We start from the raw sequence: 18,925 nt of genomic DNA, 5'->3' as shown, positions 1-18,925 counted from the left end.
GGCCCATTTTCTGCATGTTCTGAGGACAGCATATAGAGTGATTTCCAAAGCATATACACACTATTTTAAATAGATGCCTACCGTATGTACAATGTGCTTCTTTTTACTTTACGTTATCAAATTTAACTTAAAGCCATTAACTGTTCATGTGCCTGTCCCATTGTGTGTGTGTGTGTGTGTGTGTGTGTTGGGGGGATAATTCCCAGGTTAGGAATCTTATGGTGAACAGATTGGGAGCAGGAGCAGAAGGAGGAGGAGGAAAAATAGCAGTAGTGATAGTATATGAGGTGAGAAAGTAAGGTGGAGGAAGGTTCTGCTACCCACACAACCATTTAAATGTAAACATTAGACTCCCTTTGGTCCCCACCATACTTTTTTATATGTAATTGGGAGTGACACACAATTTAACTAGCATGACTATACCCATCACATCTATCTTAGACATCCCCTCCCACATACAAACAACATGTATTATTAATATATTACAAAAAGACACAAAAACATAAAAATCTAGTTCAGCACTGGCTTTGATGGTTTTAATTGTTCAAATTTTGCATAAGAACTGATAAATTCTTCACCGTTTACATAGCATCAATGTATCTTCCATATATGATATTCTAAAAGGTCCAAATTCATTTCAATTTTTTGAGGTTGCATATATGTATCTCATTTGTTTATTTAGTTGTCAACATATTTATATACCCCAGTACCATAGAAATATATCACAGCAGTTTAGAACAATATTTTCAATAATTCTAAAAGGAAGCACTTTTTCATAACACTCACACAAATACGCAGTGTGTTCCCGTGTTTGCATGCTGTAATAATTAGAGAATCCTATACACTTGAGGCAAAGAGATTATATCTCTTTTCAACCATCATCACATGCCTCTAAAAAACACAAGCTTAATGAGAAATATACCGTTTCGAAGGCAGCGACTCTCTGTTGCAGAAGGGAAACTTGCAGTTCAAAGTCTTCATTTTTCACTTGATAATTCTTCAATAGCTGCTCCTGTTCTTCTAGCTGTTGCTGATATGCAAGGATCTGCTGTTTTGCTTGCAGTAAGTCAGCAGCCGTGCTGCTATGACTAGTGTTCCTTAAAGCTTCACTTGCCTGCAACTTATACACAGAATTACTTATTAAAGACCAACTGCTTGAATAACAATTATCAAATTATATGGTGGTTGGAGCCAATTAGCATTCTTCATTTCTTTTTCATTAAAGCAGCACATGCGTTGTATTCTAGAGAATTAATGTTGTTACTCTCTGCAAGCCTGGAGTACAATATGGGCCTGCTCAGCCTTTCTGCCACTGTATTTTTGTGGGTCGTTTTTGTGAAGCAAACTGTCTTGGATGCAATGAGACAAAATTATTTTTTCCCAAGAAAGGTTGCATTATGTCAGATATACATTCTCTTTCCGTAGTGCCCAAATTACAAGGAACAAAAAGTATAAGCCAAGCTGCAGCAGTTGACCTGTAGTGTGATGAGGCAAGCCAATTTATTGGCCACACCTTCAGAACAACCTCATAAATAAGCCCACAAAATTTATTAGTTTTAACAGAATTGCAAATAGTTTGCACTGAAGTAAGTCCCACTTTATTCACTGGGACTAATCCCTGCACAGTGTGGGGGGTGGGCAGTGGGAGACATCAATATATCATACTGATCCTTCAGAAGCAGGACTTCCCAATGGAAGAGGAGAAAGGCTGCCGTGTATGTATTTCGGCACTGCCTTCAAGGCTAATAAATTTTGTTACCAATAACTTACATGTTGAAACTGAATTTGCAGTTTTTGACTCTGTTCAGTCAATTCCAAAAATTCCCTCATTGTTTCATCTTTTTCTTTCCTTGCTTGTTGCAGATTAGCAGTGAGCTGTGTGATAATGTCATCTCTTTTTTTGATAGCAGCCTCAAATTCTTGTAACTAAAGGAGGTGAAATTGTAATATTAACATGGTTCATATCAGCAGCAGCTATTCTGGAGAAACACTAAAAGATACATTCTGCTCCTGGTGTTTCCAGCATAGCTTTCCAAGTACAATTGTGTAAAAGAATACATATTTATTCACTAGGAATATTGTTTCCCTAATTAACACTTTAAAAGGCGAATATCTGATTCTGTACCAATATTTGATGATCCTTTAAAAGTTCTATTCTTAAAGAGGCTTAAACTGAACTCTCCCATCCCCCATTCTAAAGCTTTTCCCCAGAGGAAGATTTTGGAACTACCGGTATCTGTTTAATAAAAACTGGACATCCATCAGAATTGCAGAAATAAAGCAGACCTTGTTGCAACCCTTTGCTCTGCCAGTTCCAATGACCTCAGTGATGAAGGTAATGGCAACTGAACAGTAATGGATTTGGGAAAGGACTTGAACCTTCTCCAGGAGAGATCCAAAGCCTCTCTCCTCCTGTCAAACTTGATGGACCTTACACTTCAATGTAAGATTTAGAGTCAAACTGGTAAAAGGTTGTACAGTCTAAAGGAGCATCTAAGATAAGTACCGTAATTAGCACAGCAGTACACAGTGTTTTGAAAATCTAGATATTTTTCCATTCATTAAAAACTATTCTTAGGAAAAAAATCTGCAAATGTGAAATCCTTTCAGAGATTTCCTATAACTCAAGATTGCAGAACCAAGCAAAAAGCTCACAACCTATCCAAATAATCTCCATGTACAATTGTACAATGCAAAGCACAAATGAATGCTCACGCATACAATCTAAACAGCAAAGTATCAAAGGAAAAACAAGACAAGCTAACATGAAAAACTGACAATTTTGCCCAAGGTACAATACTAAGCTAAATTTATCTGGTCCAAAAGCAGCTTCAATTAAATGCAGGAAACAACTAGAGCTGTTCATTTATTAATTTTTATTTAATCAAATATTTATCCCACCTTTTGGTTCCAATGGGGCCAAGGCAGCACATACCATTTCCTTGATTTAAGGTATTTTTTAAAAACCAGATGCTTGGTAAGAATAAGAATTATCTGGCCTATCAGAACAAACAGTGGCCAAGAACTGAAGAATCATGTGTCACCTCCCAAGTGCTTGAATACACTCCCCATTTCCTGGTTCCTCTTCCACTGCTCCTTGCTGCATCAAGTTATCTCTACACTTTCTGGAATAGTTTTTTGGATGGGATTATGGGGGATACAAAGGGAAAGGGGTTGCACAGAAAGCTTGGACTGTAAAGCACTCTCCCTAATATAAAGAAGCTCCTCACTTGGGAAACAAGTAGTGACTACTGCCACTGATAAAGACTTGTCACACTCAAAACACATTATGAAAACTATTTTTAGGAATGGAGTGGGTTTGCAAATAGACACAATATTTTTCTTCAACATATTTAGAACTTCCCCTCCGGATTTTGTTCGGTTTGCAGTTGGCACTGTCCTCTGTCAGCTGATGCACAGAAGCACCAGGCCAAAGGCCAAATAATAATTTATAATAATTTATTTTTTGTACACCGCCCGTATGACTGGGTTGCCCCAGCCACTCTATACACCTGCATCTATAAATCAGATGCACATGTGTACATTGCTCATTGACACACATGTAAATTATCTAAATGTGCATGGCGTGCATGCAAATTACCCAGCAGTGAATCTACATGGCTGGCTGAAATCTTGTTCCAGTACGGTTGCACAAAAATTCCATGACTGGGCAGATTGCTCAGCCATGCTGTTCCCATTGTCACCCCCATCTTTACCGTGGGCAGGGACAGATGAGAAACCAATGTGGACTATGGTCACATATACACATTACATACATAGAACCTTTAATAATATGGTGCAGACACAATTTTAGCAGTCATTTTCCTTACTTAAGAACTAGGCAGGTGATTTCATTCTGTTTGTAGTACAACTCGGGTAACAAGGTTCTTCTTGTTTAATAGAAGGAACAAGTGCTATTTTGGCACTGTCCTTTTTAAAAATAAAAACACAGAAATAGGCTGCAAGGGGGGGGGCGACCCCATGTCTTTTCAATAGAGGGTCAATGTTTCTACTGCTATAACTCACAGAGCCAAGAGCAAAACTCATGAACACTAAACCAAAAGAGATAGAAAGCGTTACGACATATGGTATTCTTTCATAAAGCAAAATGATAATGAACATGGACACCACTGACATTCTTCTCTCTCACATTCAATGCCTTTGAATTATGACAAGCAATACTGAAGGACTGTGTGTACGGCCACAAAGCATGCAGAAAGCAACGTAAGGTAATTATACCTGTTGCAATCCTTCTGTACCATATGCTGCCCTCATTTCTTCTAGCTCTCTGTTTAGCTCTTCAATCTCTTGCTGTTTTCCAGCCAATTCATTCTCCATCATCTCCAGTCGTGCTATAGAATGCTGTATCCCAAGCTCAGAATAATTCTCTCCAAATCCAAATTCTTCTTCCTAAACCAATCCAAGTTCCTTAGCGTCTCAGCATTTTATAAAATTTGTTCAAGGTGAGGATACTTAAAACATTTCCTTCTCATCAGATAGCACTTTAGCACATTGCTATGGAAACCTGTTTTGTTAGTATAATTTGCTCCAGAAGAGCAGTAACAGTACAGTACTGCTGTGACATCAGTTATAAACTGAATTTTGTCTTCCAAAGATTACTGAAGAAGCAATAGCATACATATATAAACTACATAAGGTAGTAAACTTTTATGGCATGCAAGAAAATGAATTTCTGTTAGCAATCCTGATACATTCCCCAATGCAAAGCATCAATTGTGTTTAGTATTGAGTGCCATGATTTAATTTTAAATACTATACCCTAATAAAGTCTGCAGGTACCTCTGTTCTTGTCAAAAAACTGCAACCATTTACCTGTATAAAAAGAATTTCTAGATGCATTATAAATTTAAATTGTAACTTACAATGCAACCCTGCACATATTTACTCACAATTAAGTCCCATGGAATTCAAAGGGGCTTATTCCTAAGCAAACATACACAGGATTACAGCCTCAGATTCTAGCTTTGCCTGATTACATTTTATTCCTCCCTCAAATTATGCAAATATAGCCAGTAAGTCCATAGCTTTTCGGACAGTAAGATATAACAAAGAACACTGCCGTTTTCCATGGCATGTTTTCCATACAAAAATCTGAACCAGTTCAGATAAACAGTTTGTATATTTATAGGATTCCAAATCCACAGTGTTCAGATTTACATACCAATTTGCCATGTAGCACCTTTTTATTTTAAAAGATATGATATTAATATGCTGTCCAGAAGTAAGATGTGCGTATCAGCAGAAAATAGATCAAAGTTTCTGTAATATACATACACCAAAAGACAGACTTTAAAAGCTGGCAGAAGTGAGTTATCAATGTATTTTTGGTGTTTCAGAGGGAGTTAATTCTATGACTTATTGCCTTATGAGAATGAAGGGGCATGAAAGGGCCAAATATCTAAATTTTAAGTGACATGATTTTGAAAAGAATACTCTGCCATGATTTGCTGAAGATTCCCATAAAATATTGTATATGGGGGGGGGATCTTAGCACCCACAACACTACTGATATGAAGCACCTTCACTGTATTCTTTTTGGCACCCGCTAAAACATTCTTATTTAGACAAACCTACGCAGATGTTTAGAAAGTTGATGAGAGTTTCAATTTGTTACAGTCTTTTGTTGTTTTAACTTTTTGCTGTAAAATTTTAAGTGATAATTTCATTGTTTTACCTTTTTAGTAAACCACTTTCGAGTTTTTTTCTACAATCAAGTGGTGTATAAATGTTACAAATAAATAAAAGCTAAGTAAGTAAATAAATAAGTAATTCACTCCCAGAAAGCCAGACTCTGGGCTGAGGAATAGAACACTATTAAAATATAGGAACCTGCAATCTAATGTCTATGCTTACAGCACTGAACAGCAAAACACAGAAGTCATTAACATTACTGTTCAATAAAAAGAGCTGCAGAATTTGTCTGCTGAACTAGTCCGTTATTATTCCAGGTCATCTCGTTCCAACTTAAAACTTTGTTTTAACTCAACAATTTTCGCCAAGGTGTAAAGGCACACAGAAAGCATGTGAATTATTAAGCGCTACTGAAAATAAACTGGTGGTTTGAATTAAACATTAAAGCATTAAACCTTTTGCAGCATGTGCAGATACCAATTCTAAAAAACCCTCCAAGGTACAATATATAAATGAATTCCCTATCAGGACAGAGCATACGACATTCCCCATCCTTTTCATCTCATATGTGAATTCTATCCTCTCATATTACCCTAGGTCCATCTTATATTATTATTATTATTTATTGAATTTATATACCGCCCTATACCCGCAGGTCTCAGGGCGGTTGGGATCCAGACCAGTGCAAGTAGATGCTATGTTTCCATGAAGAAACTTGTCCCAATATTGAGGTTATCCAGAGTGGGCTACCATGCACTGCAAAGTGATGCCTCTGGGAGGCATTTTTGCCTCTTCCTCTTCTCAACAGTTCAAGAAGCACTTTCCGCCTGTGTAGGAGGGTGCTTGAAACTTGTCCCATGTGCTAACTCTGGAATTGTTGCTCAGTGAAAGGAAAGAGGAGGTCTCCTAATAACTCTTAGCACCCTTAACAAACTATGGTTCCCAGGATTATTTGGGGCTGGGGAGCCATGAAAGCTTAAAGTGGTATAATGCTTAATGCTGCTTTAAAAGTATAGCTCAGATGGGGCCTCTGGATACAAAAGTCATCCTAAACTCCAATGTGGGTACCTAGGATCCCATAGCCCTCCTAAACTATCACTACCTTTCCATGTGGAAGCCTGCTATGTAATTCTCAGCCTGCTATGTAATTCTCAGCGTGTGTCTTATAGATGCACAACAGAAAGTTAAAAGTTTATGGCAAATGTGCTTCAGACATATTTCCTTTATATAGGGTTGCCATGTTTCAAAAAGTGAAAATCCAACACAAAATTTGTTAAGCTTTTTTTGGGGGGGGGAGCGAGCAAAGTTGTTTCGCTTTTATGGCAAAATAAAAAAAAATTGATGTTTTTGAGCTATTTTTAAGGAAGGTGGCAAAAAAGACACTGCCAACATGGGTTGCCATACATTTGGATTTTCCTGGACACCCCCCCTATTTCCATCCGGATGCTGCTTCTGACTACAGTATTCTGGATATGTTCAGGAAATTCCAGACGTATGGCAACCATATCATCCAGCATACAATATATGCTCAAGACTTAAAAGCAACAAAACAATTCAACGTATGAAATATAGTACAGTCGTATCTTGGTTGATGAACGCCTTGCGAGTCAAACATTTTGGCTCCCGAACGCTGCAAACCCGGAAGTGAGTATTCCGGTTTGTGAACGTTATTTGGAACCCAAATGTCTGGCTCAGCTTCCAATCAGAAGCCGCACCTTAGTTTCCAAAGATTTTGGAAGTCGAACGGACTTCCGTAACAGATTCCATTCAGCTTCCAAGGTACGACTGTAACACCTTCTACCACAAGAGGTCAATATCACATTTTTACTTTAAATAAAGTAAATAACTGGCCCCAAAAATGTATCAATCTCCTAAAATTCTGAAAGCATACCACAGTTTTAAACAGCAACTAGTCCCATGTCAATACAGTAAAAGTCTTACTTGAAGCTGTAAATTCTCCAAATGATTCTCTCTAGGAAACTCACAAATGCTATTCCACTCTTGCTGGGTTATTTGGTCACAAGCATGGGCTCCAATAATTATTTTACATTTGTCATGACTCAAGTAATTAAGCAAAAGCTTAATGTTATTAAAAGTGGCGGACAGTTTTGCTAAAGGTGGTGCTTTAAGCAGATAATATTTTCCTTTAAAAAAATGTCAGCTGCTGTCATTCTAGATTCTCCCAGGTAGGATCCGCTAAAACCATATAGTAGTAATAATTTATCAGGGGGATGGAATCACCTGTTTTGTTACAATGGCTATATGAACTCAGTACAAAAATGTATTCAATTTTGCGTTTTTCCATTGCAAAAACAAAACCGTTCAAGGTATGCAACTGTCAAACAGTGCAATTCTATACATGTCTACTCATAAATAAACCTCACCGAGTTCAGTAGGACTTAATCCAAGTTAAGTGGGCATAGAATTGCAGCCTAAATCAAACTTTATAAGTAGCCGATATTGGAAATACAGCTGGGGTTTTTTCTTTTTGTTAGCTTTGGGGTGGCTTGTGATCTGGAGGCTTCCTGCAGACAGCCAACAAATGAACAGGAACGCTGTAACAATTCACTGGCTTAGGGCTAACAACACAAGGAAAATGGGAAGATAAACTTTTTTAAAAACCATTATCCTATTTTATAGTTCTATAGCAGAGATGGGAAACCAGTAGTCTTCCAGATCTGGCTAGACTACAGCTTTCATAATCGACTATTGGTTAAGCAGGCTGGGACTGATGGAAGTTAAGTGTTCAGCAACAATTGCAAGGCCATAGGTTTTCCACCCCGGTTTATAGGATGGTAGCACATTCTGTAAACGAATACTAGTATAGGGGGAAAGATTTAGTATAATGTGAAATCCTGCAAACTTTATTAACACATGCACAGGCATGGGTTTTCTTAAATCTCTGCCATTTACAAAAAATATTCAGGTTCTGGGAATTGTAAAAACATAAATATATAGTCTTCAAGCACACCTTGTATTGGAGATAGATCTGGGAGTAGAGGAAGCAGATCTAGGGAGCTGGGATGGAGTTGCTATTATTAAGATTATAAACTTTGGAACAAGTATCCTCTGCAAACCTTAGCTGTAAAACTACACGTGTTTGAACTACACATTTGTGTTCACCATCAAATTGCAATAATTACTAGGAGTTTTCTACTCCTGCTAAGTGTTCTGTGACAATATCTGGATTTTTTACTCCACTTGATTTAGTTGTTTGGGAGCAATCTTCCATAGTCTGGACTTGCCTAGGGCTTCTTCCAGGCTATGGCGTACTGGCACCAAGCCAGTACAGGCGCTAGACTACTGCCACAACAGAGACAAAATAAAGCCTCTTTGACAATGGGACAGCCACTGCTATTCTCTGCTGGTGCTTGCCACAGACAGACACACAGCCTATATATTTCTCACTTAATATGCACGGTATGTACATGAAACAAGACAGAAGTAATAGCTGTTAAGTGAAAATGGTTCATTTGGTAGTCATAACTAAATATATTTAACTTAAATAAATCAGAAGCTCATTATACATAAATATCTAAGATATATACAAAACTAGAAGCATCATTGCAGCTGTAACACTACATCATGGTTAGCAAGAGATGATGGGAGGAAATGTGCAAGCCCACAACGCATTCTAATCTCTTAACTATAGTTATAGAGATCAGAAACATTACATTTCTCTGTATATATGCACTGAACACAGACAGACTTTTCCATGGGCAACTGAACAGAGTTGCTGACCAAGTTTGCAAATAAATATTGGCACTATAGTCTTGCTCATGCTGAGTGTTTCCTTCATAGACATTTTCTCACCCAAAAACTTTCCTGTTAATAATTTTAGCTTACTCACCTTGGCATTTAATCTGCTACAGAAAGGAAATAATGATATATCCAGAACACTAAAAAGTATAATGAAATAACAGGTTGCAACAGTAACCGACAAGCTGTGATACAAACATTTCCCTTTCAAATTTCAGCATGGTTCTAATTTCTTATTTTTACATACCCACCATACCTGCACAACATAGAACTACTTTTCATTTCTAAAGATTTTACATGACTCATTTTCTCTCAGCAAACATTAATGTATCATTTACAACATTTTAAAAAATACAAAATGTTATTAAATATTTTATTGTTGTCTTTAAACAGAAAAACAGTCAAGTATGAAAACCCACTGCAGCACATGAAGCATCAATTTTGCTCTTACCTCAGAGCTATAATCATCCGCTGTAGTGGAAATCTCACTTTCCAGCTAAAAGAAGATAAAAAAATAAAAGGACAAAAATAAACACACTCATTTCAAACAACCAAATCCTTTTATTTATATGATTCCAAAAAGTATTTCAAAAGCATAACAAACACCACTGCCTCTCAAGAGAAATTCCCCCCCCCCCAGCCACAGGCACCAAATCTTTATCCTTCCTTTTCACTCTGCAATACTCAAAACACATGAGAGGAACTGCAACAGTCATTACTTCAAGAGGCATAAACAAGCACCATTTATTATTGCTAAGAGAACCTAGAATTAACAATGTTCTGTACAAAAATTAAGATCCTTTACAGCAGGGTTACCAAATATGAAGACAACTGGGTATACAGACCTTTGTTGCTCTCTGCGGAAAATATGTTGCATAGGCTCTAATTAAATGGTGATTATAGCAATTAGTTGTTTTGTTCCACTGATTCTTCCAAATCCACACACCATTTGGAACTGGCACATGTGTGTGTGTGTGTACACACACACACACACACACCCCTACACATCCCCACAAAGTCAGTCACCAATGCCTAAACTGTTGTGGTCAAGCTCTCCCAGTCCAGCAATGGTCATAGCTGTCATGCCAGGAGAAGCTGGTAGAAGGTGCTTCTAGCCACTGAGGCTATCTGGGCCTCCAATAACAAAGCTGAATCCAAAACACCTCCAAAACTCTATCTGCTCCTGCTACTTCAAAGGAAATGCATTCCTGTCCAGAATAAGCAATTGACAAATTTCTTACACACGGGTACCATTCACGGCACCTTCATCTTGCCAGGATTCAATCTCAACTTACGTTCCCTAATCCACCCCACCACTGTGACCTCCACGGCTTCTCCTGATTCAGATGCGATGGAGAAACAGAGATCAGTGCCATCTATGTATTGACGGTACTTTGCTCCCAAACTCCTAATGACCATTCCCAATAGTATAGTCATTGGGAATGAATGTGCTCTGCAGCATGCCACATCATAACTTCTAGGCAGTTGAAAAGAACTCTCCCAACGCTACTTCCTCGACTCACAGTCCCTTAGGTGCCCCCACTTCCCAGTCCATGGAGCCAGTCCAGGAGAATGGCATGGCTATCGGTACTGAAAGCATAAGAAGTAGGAGCAAAGTCACATTCCCCCATCCTTCTTTCTGTAAAGGGCTACCGTTTTAGGGCAACCATCAGGGTGACCATGGGTCATCTGAGTCCTATGGCAAGGCCTGAACCCAGATTGGAAATGGATCTAAATAATCTGCGACACCCAAGGCTTGTAGCTAGCTACCCCACCACGATTCTCTCCACTAACTTCTCCAAAAGGGGGGTATTTGCAGTTATTCCAATGCAAGGCGCCCAGGATCAATTTCTTGAGGAGTGGTCACACTACCAACTCTTCCAAGGCAGAAGGGAACATCCCATCATGCAATGAAGCATTGCCCATGCTCTGGACCCAGCCAGTCAAACCCCCCTCTGCTAGATAGCCACAAAGAACAGGCCCTTGTCCAACTCCAGTGGCTCCTCCCATGCATTAAAACTGCAGAAAGATCCAATTGCTGTGCAAAGTGACCTTATTCTCTTTGATGATCAGCTCTGTTTGGTTACTGAAATTAACACTGGCACCACAGCTTCCCTCTGCTGCCATTTATTTTTATGCTGCATTTGTACTGTTTTCGGATTTTATTTTATTTTATTTTTTGCTGTGAGGAAACTCATCTTAGAAACACCAAAAAGTAAATTATGGTAAGTGAGCAGGAGTCAAAATGAGCAGAAGCTGGTCTTAAAGCCTCAGAAGAAGTTTCATTCCACTCACTCATTAAGGCTATTACAGAGACAACTGCTAAACTTCATTCCTAGATAATTAGAGATCTATGTTCTTTGCGTAGGCCATCTTAGATTTTTGTTTAAAAAAGTGCATAGCCAGGTGGAAAGAGTGAAATGATTTTGAGAAAATAGAAAATAGACACACCGCACAACCTAGAAAGTTATGAAAATGTCTCCCTGACTACAAGGAATGCTGGCAAGCTAGGAATTTGAAGAACCCCAAAAAGAAAACTCTTCAAGAAAGTTCTCAGCAATGTTGGTTGTAAGACAGTCCGAAAATAAGTGAGCAAAAAGGCACTTACCCCATCTCTTGGGGCATGTATACAGTATTTTCTCTACATGAGAGTGCCAGCTCCCTAAGCAAAACATTACAGCTTTCTGAGGACATTCTGTACAAGCATAGAACCTAATTGCAAGACTGCACAGAGAACCATGTTATTGGTTTTAAATGTTCTAAAAAAATAAAATAGGTCAACTTTGAGGCATAATGCTTGGCTACAACTGGCTATTTGCTCTGCCAAGAAATATAACTGAACATTAAAACCCTAGCCAAACAGATCAAATCAGATTTATTCCATTAGATAAACACAGAGATTGAGATCCAAATAACTGTGTGCCCAAGTGTGCTAACTCAAGAGGAAACTCCTTTCTAGAAATGAGGCAAGTAACAACTGGATATTTAAAAGAAGAAAACAATATAATCCCTTTTTGTGTCCTCTTGATTTGAGCTTTACAGAATACTGTGCAAAAAAGTGATAGGGTGAAAGAACAGGCAAATCCCAAAGACTTGCAAATCTTCATTTTACAGATTTACTAAAACCAAACCAACTTTTTGCGTATCATTTTTCCTTTTTAAAAAATGTTCACTTTGTCCTACCTCTGTAGCCTTATGGTAAGTAAGAACAATTACTCAGAGATGTAAAAATGTAAAAGTATATTTTGAAAGGATATTATCATGCAGTCATCTAATACATGCATGGTTAGGTATGTACTGTACATATAAGGTGCCAGTCCACTACATTACTCAGGGAAATCTAGCTATCTGAGGCTTTCTTCCCATTCTGTTTTACTGTGGTGTAAATAAAATACATACTGCATGGGCCTGATATATCAGTGCTTTTCATTCCTTCTGTTCTTTTGTTTTTTTCCTACTCCTTGAGTTCCATGAAGCAAACCAAACTTCCCTGTTCAAGTAAAGAGAGTTAGAAGTTCCACTGATTATCGTCATTATTTCTGTCTGGCACCTAAAGATATGTAACAAAAGCACCAGGCAAGCCTCCCTGGGAAGAAGCCTCCCTGAGTGGGGAGCCACCACAGAAAAGGCCTGTTCTTGTGTTCCCACCCTCCAGACCTCTCATGGAGGCATACAAAGGGCCTCAGATGATGACTGCAGGGTCTGTTGGTTCATATGGGGAGACTGAACATGCCCAAACTCTTGGTACAGTCGGTATTTGAATCCCAATCACTGAGTTGTCTGCTTATTTGGTTGGATGAGACAGTCCAAAAGAACACAAGCTGTGCTACATTATTCCTTTCTTTTAAGAGACCTAGTTTCACATCCATCCATCCAAACATCAGCCCAGAACATCCTTTGCATGTCTCTCAATTTCCCAGACTGTGACATTGGAATTTGCTTCATCTCAAAAAGATTATACAGAAGAGCTCTTTGAGGTCAACTCATATCACTGTACTGATAGATGAGAACACTGATAATACTCTCAAACACTTTCCTGAAGAGGTACTAAATTCCCCTATATATAGCATCTCAAAGGATGTTAAGTGAATGATTACAATATTTGACAGTAGAGACAAGTTCTAAAGTGAAAATCAGAAAATAAAAATGAATGAGTGCAAATTACACTTTATAGTAGCAACACTTCTTGAAGAATTAGCACAAGCATTCTTAGCTTGCACAATAATCATGAAGTAATAATCTGAATGCTCCATATTTGAAATACTCTAAAACTCATAATTTATGTGATATAAGTGGCAGTCTGCTCCAGGAATTCTATCATTAGATTGAGGAAAGCATAAATGAAAATTAATAGATGTGTTACCTGACTGGCAACCTAGACAGCAGCAGATCTTCACATAGTGCCTATGCTTCATGAGAACTGGAAATTTCATATTCAAACTTACATTAATGAGAATCTGCATATCTCAATGTCATCATCCTCAAAGACTACTATGAAAAACCTGAATATGAGGACAACATGATGGAGCGTTATCATCTAAAGTTTATATTTAGTTATAGTCCTGGTAACTAGTTACTTGGCTGACTGCTTGACTTTCCACATATATAGGCAGCCTTCTTTGCCTCTTACACAAGTACATTGGTGGAGGAGTTTTTGCATATGCCTTGATGATCTATAGAGGCCTCGTGAGAGATTTTATACAGCAATCAGACTGCTTGCCTACCAGCATCATTTCAAATGAATAACAGTGCATACCCTGGAATTGCCCAGGACAAAACAGGGCATCCAATTTCTTCACGCGAGAGCACGGTGACCATATTGGGTGTCATGATCTCGCGTGACTTTGTACAAGTATCTCACCCTGAAAAAAGTATGTCTTTTGGGCTCCATAATCTCACATGGGAAGACACAAGTCCCAGTTTTGGGACTCAGGATGTTGGAGGATATGACCATGAAACACTACAAATGGAACCCCAAATACCAAACTAGTCTATGATCAATTATTCTTTTGCATAGGTCATGGAATAATCGTCAAACAGTTACATGCTTTTACGCTCTAAAGTTATTTTCCATCTAATAAAATGCAGATTATTTATCAGCACTTCATAAACCATTCAGTTTCCCTCCCTTATAAATTAGATTAGAAATTTATTTATAGTTGTAAGTACAGAAAAATATAAGTTTTACAAATAGTGCTTAGTTTTTAAAATGTGCATGGGAAACTATACATTAATGGACACATTCAAATGCAAACTTTCACCACTGACCATTACTGTGGAACAGAGAGGTAGCCTCCTCATTCTGACTTTAAAATGCATGGTAATAAAAATAAGTTTTTCTAATCTCAGAAACACTTACTTCTGTGGTATACATTTGATCATGCTTGATCAATTCATCACTGTGCAAAGTCCTCACAATGGCAAAGTCAGATGCAGCAGCTGCTCCTCTTTGACAGCTGTGTGGGGATGCATCTTCTCCTTGAGACTGGTCAATATCCAGACCTTCTTGTACCGATTCTTCATCTTTGGTGTTTGATACCTTTTTCTTTTTCTTCTGCTTCTTGGGTGCATGCTGCCCATCAGAGTGTGCTTTCCTTTGTCTAAACTGTGCAAGCTGAACACAAAGGAAAATCCTGTTAGAGTGAAAGTTTTCTTTATTGCAAATGACACTGATTAGTAGTGCTCTACATAAACCTTCAGAACCATTGCAGGTGAAAACAAAGCCCAATGTTATAACGCTCTACATACTACAGTATCTCTGGATAGAAAGTATGAAATCATCATCACAACTGCAATGTGTAATATGATCAGCACATCAACATGAAGCACGATCAGATGAATATATATAACTTGCAGACTTCACACTAGCAAGTGACGTACCTACTTAGAAAAAACTAAAAACCAGTAAACTTGCATTTAAAAGCATATTGAGCTTTTAAAGCATGTGATGTTCTTTTGCTTTGCACTCCCTTTCCACAAACTCACAGCTTTTATTAATCAATTTAGTAACATCCTATGAAGCCATTTCGTTAGTTTAAAATGCAACTTTTAAAAACAGGTCATAATGTTAAAATAATAAAGTCCCTTAATTCAGAGCATCAAAGGGAATCCCATAATAGCGTCACAGAAGGCAGCAAGAAATTGACCAGACACCCTACCTTGTAGCAAAACATGCCTATGAACATAAAGTCGCAGGTGAGTCAGACAAAGAACAGCTGAAAACCAATTAGTACGTAAGCTATTCAAATACTGTAAGTCAATACCTTTTGCACAGCTTAACACTTTTAATGAGATAGAAATGGATTTTCACAACTAAACCAATACAATACATTTTTCTTAGCAGGAACCAAATATAGGCTCTAGTAGGAGAATAACAAATTTCCTACTTTGCATTAAATATTAAAAACCCCATGAACTATTCAACATCCGTTTTTGTTCCTTAAGAAGTCTTTTTTGTGACAAAACATGTTATTTTGTATGCAATAAAAGAACACAGAGAAGCAAACACCTATTTCATATATTAACAAATGCAAAAATATTGCTCCTTTTGTAAAACAGGTATCAAGAATCAATATTAGCAGATTATACAATACAAGAATGCTGTGCTCATGATATTCACCAGTCCAGAAAGCCAGGCCTCCATTCAAGCTCTTCGCAACACCCAAGTGAATTAAAAAAAAAAGGATTCAGACTTTTGACAAAAAAAGATCCCAGTTGCTGTGTGCTGGAACATGAGCTGTTTCTTCCAAATATCAGCCAACCTCAAACTAGCAGCAAATACCACTAGCAAAAGAGAAACAGTACTTGCAAATCAGCCACAGCACGTAGCTACTTTTGTCCTTCAAGTACAGATATTTCATTTCCCCAGCAGGACTTTGCAGTCTCTGGATCTCGATGAGACTGCTGACAACCAGGCATATGGCTCCTGCTCCTGCTCCACTCACAGAAGGACCTTGAGATTTGCTGAGCCAAAAATGTTCACCTACTTATTTAGCACTTGCCTCCCTCCTGCTCTCCTTTGGCTGCTTAATTAGCTTACCCAATTAACATAGCCTTTTCCACTTTTAAATTAGCAAACTTTTTTTTTAAAAAAAGGAAAGTAAATATTTAATTAGTATCCTAACAAAACAAAAAAATGCAACACCTCACATTGACTAGAGATTCTCCAACTATCCAATTAATTTGTTGCTATCCCCATCAAGTTCAGGTAAACAATAGAAAGCGCAAGAGCCTTATCTTCTTAGCAGAGGAAAGAATGGCTTTCAGCTCCATTAGCCTTTTACACAGCCCATATTGACATACAACACTTACTTAAAGCTGCAAATCTGCCCACTTACATGCATTAAAAAATCCTATGGATGACAGTGTGGTTTTTTGTCCGTACAGAAATATATTCCGTAACTGCAATCAATGAACAGAAACAAAGGAGGAAGAAGGAGTGGCTTCTTACTCACTTTGATGAGTGACCATAATGGGGGGTTTGGGGTCAGAAACTATAAAATTTTGAATGTGTGGCATTTGTTTCACACATCACATCTGAAAAGATACTGTTTTTTAAATCAGTTTATCATTAAATGATGTATGAGCATGGTTATATGTATGTCAAAAAAGAACAGGGAAATGTATCATTTGGTGAAATATTTGGTGCTTGTCAACAAAGGAGATCCTGTAAAAGACCCTCCTCAAAGACGTTTCTCAGAGTGAACTGCACAACTAGTTCCATGTGCCCAAATGAGCTACAGGATTATGTTTCACAAACAGCAGTTCTTCATGCCACATGATAAACCATCTCTAAAACTGAGGGGATATGCAAGAACAGTTTGCCATATGATGCAAAGGCCTGTGGCTTAAAGGGGGAGAAAGTGAAAAATCTGACTGGGCATGCCTAAAAAGCAAGCTTTTTGGACCCAAGACTACATGAACATCAATTTAACTACATCTTAACCGTTTAACTGAAAGAACTTAATGGAACAGTAATATATTCCATTACGGAATAATATCAGAATCAAAAGACACTGTGTATTTGATTTTGATTACACAACACTATTCAGACGCTAAAGCGATTGTCAAATCTCCTATGAATCTTCATATATTTAGACTGCATTCTGCTTTCTCAAGTCTCACCGACTGAGTTTTAGTCAGAAGAAAAAAGTATAAACAACTAAAAATGCATGTATTACAATTTGTAGAGGAGTTGCGTCGTTGGTACGAATTTCTAATATGTCAAATACAGGCAACTCTCAGTTTCCATGGGGTTTGCGTTCCAGGTCAACATGTGTGTCAGTGGAGTGCGCATAAGTCTGCTCCACCCCATTCCATATCGCCCTTGTCTCATTCCTCCCTCTTCTGGGTTCAAAAGGACCCGCCTGCTGGTGGTCATGCATCAACTGGACATGCCTAAAATGACATTTCTTTTACTGATTTTTTTCTATATTACAGCACTATTCAGGTGTTCTTAAATAGTTTCTCTGGAGGGGCTGCAGGACTTGCACACACTGGTCTCATCCCTTCCACCCAACCCATCCCACGCTGAGCAGGAAGGTCTAGGAGGGTATTGTCAGTATGTTTAGCTGAATGCAGAGTCCTTGACTATCAGAAGCCTCGATCATGAAGCGTTCCTGATTGTAGGGAGGCCAGTAACAGTGTTCAGCCAAATACAGTTACAATCCCCCTTCAGATCTTTCTGCCCAACAGAGGAAAGTCCAGGTTGGAGGGATGGTGTGTGTGACCTCACTGCCTTTCCACATATACAATTCAAGAGCATCCGAGTAGGAATTAAAATTTAAATGAATTCAGTGAAGCTAAAGAGTATCCCAAAGAATGGCGCTACTTAGTCATATGTAGAGCAATCAATTTAATTCAGCCTTACGAATCGATTATTAATAATATTCCACAATGCATAAATGCACAATGCATATCACCAAGACATTAAATGTTATTAGACTAAATATGAAATATGTTTGCAATATGCTTGAATCAATACAAATAGTGATATATTGAATATAACGTGTCACAATTTATAACGTGGCACACACCAGGTTAATCAGAAATGTCACTAAGTATGCCAGCTTCTTGTCACAAGAAAAATTACTGACAGTCCTAGCACTGCTTGGGCAATTATTTCACTTCATGTCTGCTGTGAGGAACAGGTGCAAGTCCAGTTGGCACGACTCATCTGCTGGACATTTAACCACTTTAAGCCCCTGCCTGAGCAGCGTTCAGTTTCCATTCAGCATGGGGTTGATAATTTGCTTCCACAGCAACACAAACTATGTCTGTGTATACATTACTGGCTAGACCCGTTCATTTTCTCAATTCAGATCAAAGCTGGTTTGCAGAAAAACACATAAAAACACAGTATTTTATGGGAAACAACAGGACAGATACTGGATAGATATGGATTGCGGCTAATGTCGTGTGGACCCTGCTTCCCAACGCGGCAGTGGGAGTTCAGTGGCAGCAGGTTAAATAGGAGTGTACACAACCTTATTCCTCAAATGCAAATGAGAAGGAG

General features: G+C 38.2%; 1 protein-coding gene across 10 annotated transcripts in view; it reads right to left on the bottom strand.

The window, feature by feature from the left end:
• The window catches only part of AKAP9 (A-kinase anchoring protein 9), a 119,614-nt gene that overhangs the window by 87,238 nt on the left and 13,451 nt on the right, over positions 1–18,925 (bottom strand). For 4 of the 10 annotated variants that reach the window (XM_053359323.1, XM_053359312.1, XM_053359316.1 and 1 more), the window contains exons 2-7: positions 14,771–15,025; positions 9,863–9,907; positions 4,780–4,833; positions 4,240–4,410; positions 1,771–1,926; positions 923–1,120 (exon numbers count right to left, since the gene is read on the bottom strand). In XM_053359323.1, coding sequence (XP_053215298.1) covers positions 923–1,120; positions 1,771–1,926; positions 4,240–4,410; positions 4,780–4,833; positions 9,863–9,907; positions 14,771–15,025 — 879 coding nt within the window. Of the gene's footprint in view, positions 1–922; positions 1,121–1,770; positions 1,927–4,239; positions 4,411–4,779; positions 4,834–9,862; positions 9,908–14,770; positions 15,026–16,030; positions 16,146–18,925 lie in introns of those variants that run through there. The other 6 variants (XM_053359315.1, XM_053359313.1, XM_053359317.1 and 3 more) reach the window with 6 other exon arrangements.

This window comes from Podarcis raffonei, chromosome 12 (assembly GCF_027172205.1).
Source record: "Podarcis raffonei isolate rPodRaf1 chromosome 12, rPodRaf1.pri, whole genome shotgun sequence".
Lineage (NCBI taxonomy): Eukaryota > Metazoa > Chordata > Lepidosauria > Squamata > Lacertidae > Podarcis > Podarcis raffonei.
This window is presented reverse-complemented; position numbering and strand designations above follow the sequence as displayed.